At 38.6% G+C, this 10616-nt stretch overlaps 1 protein-coding gene across 3 annotated transcripts; it reads left to right on the forward strand.

Annotated features, from left to right (window-relative positions):
• Positions 1 to 681: 681 nt before the first annotated feature.
• rnf168 (ring finger protein 168) lies at positions 682 to 8071 on the forward strand. 3 transcript variants are annotated; one of them, XM_057351105.1, is made up of 8 exons: positions 728 to 763; positions 1068 to 1109; positions 1363 to 1755; positions 1941 to 2011; positions 2203 to 2373; positions 2995 to 3089; positions 6605 to 6680; positions 7050 to 8071. In XM_057351105.1, exons 3-8 carry the CDS (start codon positions 1422 to 1424, stop codon positions 7728 to 7730), a joined length of 1428 nt encoding a protein of 475 aa, XP_057207088.1. In that variant the 5' UTR covers positions 728 to 763; positions 1068 to 1109; positions 1363 to 1421; the 3' UTR covers positions 7731 to 8071. The 3 variants fall into 3 exon arrangements, with proteins under 3 accessions (XP_057207089.1, XP_057207087.1, XP_057207088.1); XM_057351106.1 differs by lacking the exon at positions 1068 to 1109 and having other exon boundaries at positions 682 to 767; XM_057351104.1 differs by lacking the exon at positions 1068 to 1109 and having other exon boundaries at positions 696 to 763.
• The last annotated feature ends 2545 nt before the right edge of the window (positions 8072 to 10616 follow it).

Consider the following 10616-nt stretch of genomic DNA (forward strand, 5'->3'; position numbering starts at 1 on the left):
GAAGACATATCTGCAGTAGCCCATATCCACCATCAACATTACTACTTTGAACCTATACTGTTACATTCACATGTCATTTTTTCATTTGCGTGTCTAGGAGTTTGATCCAAACGTGATTCTATACATTGTTGTAGGAAGACAACAGCATTCTCATATCTCATTTTTAGAGGTGCTTGTTAGGACAGGACAGGACAGGTCCAATGCAGAAGTCACACTTCATCAAACAGTGTTAATGCATTCAAGTGTCTTATTTTTGATATAATAAACAAAATGACAGGAACGTGTTGAAGTCTACCTATTGAAAACCATGTCGTGGTGTAGCTATATTCAACTTAACAAAATTGTCTTGAGGGGAGATACTGAAAACATAAACAATTTGTTATGCTGTTGTCAGGCATTATAAAAGCAATTTATCGGCTGCTCCAGACTTCCTATTTGAAATGTAAGTTAGGTTAATCGTTTTTTTAATCATAAACTTGTTTATTAAATTTACATGGATAAAAATCAACAAACCAATAACTATGGCATTTTAATTTCTTTCTTTATTAAATTTCGGAAAAGTCAATAAGATTATTCATATAAGAATTCATAATAACTCTTTTCTTTCTACACTATCTCTCCGACAGCACTCGCAATCGTGCATATCTATGCACGAAATTTTAGGACTTTTAATTTGAAAGTGTTTTTTATTTCACGTTGGTTTCTATGGCTTCACGAGGAAGTAACAAGGCGCAAAAATTGCCGCGATTTTGGGGCCTGATAAGTAGGTGTGAATTAAATCAATTTTATGTGTATTTTTGTGCTCAGATCAACGAATCGTTTAACAGTGGGGATGCCATGCTTTTAATAATAAAAATATAACTTCGGTTCTAACCGATCAGTCTACGTTCTTCAAAGTTTCTCCTCTATTGTCTAGATTTGCAGAAGCAGTTAACGTTAGCTTTACAACTTGTATTAGATGTTAAATCCGGACCAAGTAATTGATGCTTTTTCTGATTATTTATTTTAATTACAGTAAATGTTTTCCATTATTAACGTCTTGTTCTAAAATATGCGCAAATTTGTAGGCAAATGTCTTACGTGTTTTCTCAGGGTGACCCGATTACCAGGTAAACAAACACACTTTTGTTAAAATCTTTCCACTTATTAATTAGCTACGGGTGATTTAATATAGTTACATATATTTTATTATTTATAAATAGGCAAGTTTCTGCTTCTTATGCAGAATGTATGATTTACATCATTACCCATGACTGAAAAAAGCGTAAACATATCTTTGTGTGGGTACATTATTGAATTACATGTAATGGAGGGGCTGCAGTAAAGTTCCTTAATAAACTTTGTTGTTGTCCCCTTTTTCAGCCGTGCATCTGGACTCCAGGATCAGCAGTGTTTATTGAGAGAGAGGGACAGGCTGCAAGATGCCACCTGTGTCTGAAGTGGACACAGGTCCTGTTGAAGAAAGCTCCGGGGGTCTTACGCGGTCAGATTGCGTGTGCCCCATTTGTCTGGACATACTCCTGGAGCCGGTCACCTTGCCCTGCACACATACATTTTGCAAACCCTGCTTCCTGGAGACAGTGGACAAGTCTAACATGTGCTGCCCGCTTTGCCGAAAACGTGTTTCCACTTGGGCACGACTCCATAGCCGGAACAAGACTTTGATCAATATGGAGCTGTGGAAACGCATACAGAATGCTTTTCCTGAGCAGTGCGAGCGGAGATTACAGGGGATCGAAGATGATGATGTTAGCGGTGAGTACAGTGTGATTGAACCTTGTGTTTCACTATTTGAAAATGAACAATTTGAGTAGAACAATAGATATTTCGAAATCATGTCATTTTGGCATTTAGTATGCATAAAGAAGTGTTGTGGCTCAAATTCAATAAATCACTTATTGATCATTTGCTCATCATGTAATGGGTTTTTCCTCTTCCAGTCATGATTCCAAAACCTCGGGTGTGTCAGCCGGGTGAACTGAGAAGAGAGTATGAGGATCAGATCAGTAAGGTGAGGGCTTTATGATGGTCTAATATTGAGTTTTTAGCCAACAGTGAATAGAATAGCAGCCACATCTCACTGAAAGCACACATCACATTCTAATCTCAAGTTTACATGACAGTTTTGTGTGCTTGTCATGCTAGTCAGGTTTTGCTATAGTCTGGTATGGTTGTCATTACCTCATTTCGTGCATTAAACAGCTGGTGGAGGAGAAGCGAGCTCTGGAGGACGCCGAGAGGAGAGCCAGTGAGGAATACATCCAGCGCCTTTTAGCTGAGGAGGAGGAGCCGCTGGTGGAGGCCAGGAGAAGACAGGAGGAGAAGCAGCTAGAGGACGATGAGAGATTGGCCAGATTGATTAGCCAAGAGCTGGTGAGGTCACACATCACAGATGGACTTGTACTGGAGTTTGGTATTGGTTCATTGGATGCAAATTCAAAGATCTGTCACGCATATGGTACTTGAAGATAAAACTGGGTATTTGGCAGTGGAGCGGTTAATGATGTGATGACATTTACTTTAGTAAACTTTTGCAGTAATCTTTTTTGTAGTAAGCAGAGTTATTATAGTTTTGATTTTAGTTTTATTAATATTTTAAATTCACTTTTATTTTTATGTTTTTGTGTTAATTTTAGTTAAGGTTTTAGCAATTTTGGTATATGCTTTTGTCATTAAAAATAATTAAAATATTAATTATAAAATATTTTAAAATATTATAAAATAATTTATTGGTTTATTTTTAATGTTGCTATATAAGATTAATTCGTTTTTATTTTAAATTTATATTTATTATTATAATTTTACTGCTTTAAACTTACTTCAGTTTATTTTTGAGGCAACATTTCAAAGTTTCCTTGAGTTAAGTTTTTCCAAATAATTTTAGGTTAATATTTGATTTGATTTGATATCATGCATGCAATGTGGAAAGTGTCTGAACCTCCACATTAACTTCTGTTATTGAAACAAGATGTTATGCTGTTTTTGTCTGTGCAGAATTCAGGACCAATCCCTGAATCATCTTGGAACATCAAGCCTGTTGATCCTACGCCAGTGAAGAAAAAGAAACCAAATGCAGGGGATATTGAGAAGTAAGTGTCTTCTGTTGTTATCTGACTGTGCTCCTCTATATAAAACCCCATTCACATAGACCACTGATCCCAGAAAATTGCCGTAAAATTGCCAGAGTGCCTTCTGTGTGAACGCAAACGCATCCCGGATTGATGTTTTCTCAACAAACACATTGTAAACAATATAAACATGATGATCATATACCAACTTAAGTGTTTATTTATGGTTTTCATAGCATAATGTGCAATAATCTTTAGGCCATATTAACAGGTTTTTCATTCGATCTGCGTGAGCTTATTCCGAAATGGTTATAAAATCTAAATGCTAAAAAACTTCTCAAACTTTGTTATAGAAAAACGATAAACTTTCTTTTAAAATCACATTTTTGTACATCATGTTACTGAAAAATTATTATTCCGTGCCTTTTGTATTGTAGTTAGGCTATGTTGCAAAAATACTAGCTAATTTTTACTTCGCAGCATTCCGATATATATTTTTTCTAGCTGGCTGTGTAAATTTGGACCGAACAAGTGAAAAACATGATTTGTTTTCATATGACTTAATCTCGTTGGGCTATAGCGTACCTTGCGTTCTTGTGCCTCATTCCTCTTCGTTGTTCTGCATTTTTCACATAAAAAAGTTTGTTATAAAATTGACGTCTTTGTCATTTGCAAAAGGCAACAATATGTGATACAGAAATAATAACCAAAAAAAGAGAGATTATTTAGGCCTATTTGGCACTAAATAAAGGAAGGCAGTAATAATAACAAATGTTGTGTTGTGGATGAGTAACTTGACTTTTACAAATAGCACACTGAGCATTGTAATGCTACATTGTTAACAAAACTGTGTAACAACTCTTATGATATCAAAATTAAAGTCCATTTTTAACAGACAAAAATTTAGTAGATGTGTCCATACGCCCTTTTCACATGACGTCACACATCTTCCGTTCTGCCGCAAAGCAGTGTATTGTTACTTCCGCTAGCACTCCAGTTCATAAGGTGGCGGTAATGCACCCATAAGCTGATTTGCCAACCGCCAGTAAAACTCAAAAAGAAGAAGCTACTTCCGCTATAGCGCCTCATAGTTTACCAAGTCCCTTGCACATCTGCCACAAATATGGCTAGATGATGTACAACGTCTTGCAGACAAATTTTTGCTAACGACAAGATCAAAGCTAGAGAAAGGATACAAATTCTTCGTTGAACAGTACCTGTTTGAGAATGAAGGTAAGTGTTTTGGTTTCTTTTTGTGCTAGCGAAGGTGCTAGGATAAGTTCTTGAATACGTGTTCTGTCAGTTTTTTTTCCATCGTTGTTAAATTCCAGCGCGACGGCAAAACGGAAGTTCTGCTTCTTCTTCTTCTTGTTTGTTGCAAGACGGATGTTATGATACACTGCTTTGCGGAAAGGTGGAAGTTAAGTGACGTCATTGTGAAAAGAGCCTATTTACAGTCTACAGTCATTCAAACGATATGATTATTAAGTAAGGGTGTGCATTAACTTTCAAATAATTGAACAGACCGGAGTCAATTATTCTGCTTATACCACGGTTACCACACCACAGGACATTGTTCAAATGTTTAATTTCAACGTTTGTCATGTTATCGTCTTTAAAATGCTGTTGATGGTAGGACTACTTTCTCGCGCATCTCATTTCAAGTGTCCGTTCAGGGCTCTAGACTAACTTTTTGCACTGGTTGCACTGGTGCACAAAAGTTAGGTGCACCCAAATTTTCGACCACATCACATTTAACACCGCAGTTTTACCAGTTCACTTTTTTTTTAAATCGCTGTCCATATAGGCAATATTGACTTGTAAATGATTAACTAACAATCTGGTCAACATAAAGTTCTTTATTCACCTGCCTCTGGCTGCAGAAGGGCTATGACACCCCTTTTGGTGCCCAAATTAACAGCAGCACCATCAGCACCCAGAGCAATGATATTCTCCAGCCAGTTACTGCACTGGTCCCCAAGAGCAGCAAATGCTTTCTTTGAGGCAGCATAAATTCCTAATTAAACAAATAAAAACGATAATACCATTAACTTGCAAGATCAATAGTTTATAATGCAATCAAAAAAAATTTTCATTTTCAATTATAAGAATATTACATATGGTTAATGCAGTAATGAGACGGTAGGCATATTATTGACATAGGCTACATGACATGATGTGGCTGAACTTGGGCATGGGCATGCTCGACCTCAATGTGTCCAATCAATATATTCACCGGTCTTCCTCTCCGCAAGATACGACCGTACACAATGACGCATTCCTTTGTGGCGATATCTGTGTCTCCGTCGATCAGGAATGCCATGTACGCACTTTTCCCAATTTGCACAGACGTCTTTTTTTCAATGTATCTGCGATGACTCCTATAAAATTGGGCGCATGCGACATCATTGCTGTACGTCGGGTTTACTTTCAAGACATTTTTCTTCATAAGAATTATATCGGACTTGAACTTAGTGAAGGGAAGTTCTTCTTTTGCATTATTACACGGCTCATTTGAATGCTTGATTCTGATTGGCCAGTCGCGACATTCCAAGGTTTGCAAACGCTCAAAACTAATAACACCATGTAACCCAGATGCTGCAAATCATTTTGAGAGTGGCAGTTTAATATTACACAAAAATGAATTATAAATATGTCTTTTAATAACATATATGACATTATATTTACAAATGATTAAACCAATTTGTCTGTTCCTGACGTTTGAACGTCGTTTCTTACTTTAAAACCGAAACCAAAAGGCTTTTCCTCACGGAAGGTCTGCATTCGGTAAAAATGAGCTAATAAAGTATTTCAAATTCACATTTAATGTCTAGTTGTTTTCTCATGTGGCAAGTAGCTGTGTAGTAAGCGGGATAATGTACAAGCAGCCGGCTGTTATCGCGAAATAAGCCCCTTCAGTGTGATACAAGACCCTCCGCTTCGTGGACCCTGATCACACTGTCGGGGCTTATTTCTGCGATAACAACCGGCTGCCTGTACATCATCCTTTACATATTGTAGGCAACGTTAAACTTAATTATCATCTCGGCCTCGTCTGATGATCTGTTTGCTGCTGCCTGCCACTGAAAGGCAGCGGGGAGAGGGGACACTTGGGCAGTGCATTTATCGCGGCATGTATTGTGTTTTATAGATGCATTGCAGCCAATCAGAGGGGGGTCCGCCCTTCACCATCTGATTGGTTTAGACAACGATATGGGCCTAATGTTTGTCTGTTGTTGAATCACAGGGAGACTTTCAGAGTCGCGGAGACTTTTTTTTCTTGAACGTCTGGTCGCAATAGTGCGACCTCAGATTTTTTTTAGTCGCACCATTGAGAAATTAGGTCGCATGTGCGACCAAATTGGTCGCACTCTAGAGCCCTGCGTCCGTTAGAGCAAACGGACTCTGAAGCTTGAGCCACGTGGTGTGTGTGAGTGAGAGAGACCGTGCGCACACCTGCGTGTTTGCAGTAATGTGACAGAAAAGCCAGTGGTATAATAATTATTAATAATTGATGATATTCCCCTTCATCTTAGGTTTCTACGTCCAGTGCCACATAAACAGTCGACCAGTTCTGAGAGCAGCCCAAACTCTTCACTTATGGCTAATAAGGTAAAATGCTTTTAAATGAAATTGCATATCGTGGCTGTCCTTCTGAAACCTTGTAACTCCATATTTCGTGATTTTTATTTTTTGTCATAAATCATTATTATTAGTCACTCTTTATGTTTGTCACTAGGATTTGCAAATATCTAAGCAATAAAACGTATTAAAAAGTGCCTGTCAACTTTGACATCACAGTATTTAATCATTTAAAAAGGACAGTGTTTTTTCCATTTCCTGAAAAACAACAAATTTGGAGGTTTTGGACTTACTTGAAAACTTACTCTAAATACCATCAAAGAGTTTTAAAAGTATTACAAATGTAAATATTCATGTAACAGTCCAATCTCATGAATTATCCTTGTTTTTTTTCTTGAGGAAAACATTCTGAACCCTCCAAAAACCCTCTTGTCAAACTCTCAAGAGGACACTGACGAGGACATGCCAGTGCTGGATTACTATGGCAAACCTTCAACCTCAAACTCTCATCCCAGCTGCTCGGAACAAACTTTCAACAGTCCCAACAACACTACAGCCAAACGGAAGAGTTCAGAGACGGAGGTCGAACTCGAAGCTTATCTACTCAACAAGAGACCGTGTTCAGATCCACACTTTGAACTCCCTCCAGCCGAAAGCTCCGTCCTGTCAGAGATGACATGGTGCGAGGAATCCATGCGAAGCCGCTGGCAACAAGAGGAGGAGGATCGACGGCTGGCGATGCGACTCCAGAGGGAACTGAACCGCGATTACTCCGTGGACCGCAGGAAGGGTTCGGCCGACGGCTATCAGCTCAGGCAAAAAAACAGCACGGCTTCCACGAGCTCAAACCCGGATGAGGAAAACACAAAAGGAAAAAGTGCAAAGAGCTCCACAGGACCGAGGGAGGACAAGGAGAAAGCTATTAAGAAATTGTCTGGAACAGGCACCCACCTAGTGGCAACGACCTCTGGGAAGAGTCCTGTGTCCTCTCCAACATCAACAACAGTCCAGTCCACTCCTCTGAAGAAGGGAACTAAGCAGACCACCCTTACTGAGATGTTTCCCAACATGGGCAGCTGAAGCTGTCCTCTCTTGTGTAAGACTGATTTATTTTACACCCGAGACTACAAATCATAACAGATGATGTAAGATGCATTGCTGCTACTGAAAGATGCTGTCCAGTCATAGCTTTTCAATTTCTTCCTGTATGTTGCTAATACCCCTTTGGTGCCTTTTCAAGCTGTCATTTTGGGAGGATGATACTGTTAAGTCATGATACAATAGTTTTATTACTAAAAGCATTGATCAGGTGACTAGTTAAGAGTTTAAAATAGTATGAATGCTGTAAAAAAAGTTGTACACGTTTTATTTGTACGCATTTGCAGATGTTTCACACTTAGTTTCAATAAAATATTAGTTTATGGAAAAATAAGTTGTTGGAGTGTGGTTATTTCATGTGTGAAAAGTTCAGTAAAGCAAGGGGATAAACTAGGAATTTTCCCAAAATAAAAAAATACAGATTTTTGTTGTTCCTAAAGAAAATATTTTGTTTCATTATACTGCTAGGACACAGAAGTTATCAACCTTAGAATTGCAACCACATCATCGTGTAAACGTGGCCTTAAATGATGTATGTTAGATGGCTTGGGCGGAACATCCGTTAACTCCTCCCCTTACATATCCAATCAAATCGCAGAGAAAGACGAAAGCCACGCCCACTATTTTTCTCATTAGAAATTCCATTTCACTTGGAAATGCATCAAAATACGGAAGTAAAAACGATCACAACTTCTGGTTCACGGGGACTTTAACTTCCGGTAGACCTACGCAAAGAACAAGCTGTTGAGTAGTTTTAATTTATTTTAAATACAATTAATATACAATAAAATATTAATATAAATTACATTTTAAATTGTTATATTAAGTTGAAGGCTGCACTGTTACTCCAACATATACAGTTAAAGACCTAGGCGTTATATTAGACAGCAACCTGTCATTTAACAATCACATCTCAAATGTCACAAAAACAGCCATCTTCCACCTTAGAAATGTTGCCAAATTGCGAAATATTCTATGTGTTGCTGACGCAGAGAAGCTTATTCATGCATTTGTGACATCAAGACTTGACTACTGTAATGCACTGCTTAATGGTTGTTCTGCATCATCAATAAACAAACTACAGTTAGTTCAGAATGCAGCTGCCAGAGTTCTAACCAGGTCCAGAAAATACGATCACTTAACCCCAATGTTATCAACCCTTCACTGGTTACCCATTAAGTATCATATTGACTTTAAAGTTTTTTTAATCACTTATAAAGCCTTAAACGGTGTAGCCCCTACCTGCATAACAGAGCTTCTACGACACTACAACCCATCACGCTCTCTAAGATCTCAAAACTCCAGACTTTTGATAAAGTAAACCCAACTAGAGATTACGCCAGCTACATCGGAAAATCCCATGCCATCCTCCTGCGAGAGCCTGTGGACTGACTGACCATCCCAGCTCCATCCAATGCAATTCCATCACCACCCAAGAAAAAGGCGACCGTCTGACCGACCCAGCTCAGACAATTCCATCCCCAACCAAGAGCAAAGACGGACTACCTGTCACATAAATGCTAAATTTACAATACTTGGTATTTAATGCTAAACTTACATCACATGACAGCAGTTTGAAGTTATAGCTGCACTCAGTGACTTGGATTGGAGGTAGCTGGGTGGGTGTTGTATGGAGTGGGGGGGCTTGTTGGTTGTGGTTTGGGGCGTTTCATTTGTTGGGACTGTGTGGGTCTGGTCTGGTTGGTCTTGTTTTGTGGTCGATGTCGGACAACAGAGGAATAAAGTTAATTATGCCATTACTACTTTTCCCTGGTTGTTCCTCTGTTGTCTGTTGTTGATCGCGGAATGGGACCGGGTTGGACCTGCACGGTTTCGGCGGGTGGGGCTTCCTGGGTCGCGGCTCGTGGGCTCTCCCTGTTCTTCGTGGACGTTGCTCGGTGGCTTTGGTCGGGGTCACTGAGTGCAGCTATGACACGTCAGAGGAGATCTGGCCCTCCCGGCTGAGCCTGGTTTCTCCCGAGGTTTTTTTTCTCCATTTATTCATCATTGGAGTTTGGGTTCCTCGCCACAGCGGTGCAGTGTTGGCTTGCTCACCGGGAGACTGCATTTATTTATTCATTTATTTATTAGATATTATTTATTAGAATGATCTTGCTTGGTCTATAAAAAACCATGCACTGCGCTGTGTTTTACGTTTCTGTGTTTTTCTTATTTGCTCCTGTAAAGCTGCTTTGGAACAATGCACATTGTGAAAAGCGCTATATAAATAAAATTGAATTGAATTGAATATTATAAGTTATAATATAACAATTAAAAATCCATAATAACCAAACACAATGCGGAGAAACACATGTCCGGTGAAACCGTCTATACAGGTTTTGAGTAACATGAGGATGAAGAAATGAAATGTTATTTGTATATGTATCATCATATTTTACAGTACCAAATGAATAACAACTCAAATGCCTTTTTTGACCTTACTCATATCCTATTATGGTCTTGTTTCAGTATTTCCATATGTGGTTTAAAGTGTTGCACCACTTCCCAGTTTGGTCTCGTGCCTCTCGTCACTTTGTGAATAATAATATTCCTCACCGCTGATATCTGACTGACCCTGTGACCAAAATCCCCCAATGCTTTTTGTCATAGTGAGTTTGACTTGAACCATCCAAATATGAACATGTACATTATGTATAGTATGGTGTGGTGCAATTACCTGTATATTTAATAACTAAAGGTCTAGGTGTGTCTTTCCCAAAAAAAACATTTCACCTTTAGAGCAGGTATTGACCTTCAACCCCATAACATTAAATATTCAAAATTTTCATTGTAACATAGTTACATAATTGTTGCACAGAACATATTTTGAGTCTCGTTTAAAAATGATAGCTCACAATAAAAGTCATG

The sequence above is a fragment of the Triplophysa rosa genome, linkage group LG14 (assembly GCF_024868665.1).
Source record: "Triplophysa rosa linkage group LG14, Trosa_1v2, whole genome shotgun sequence".
NCBI lineage: Eukaryota > Metazoa > Chordata > Actinopteri > Cypriniformes > Nemacheilidae > Triplophysa > Triplophysa rosa.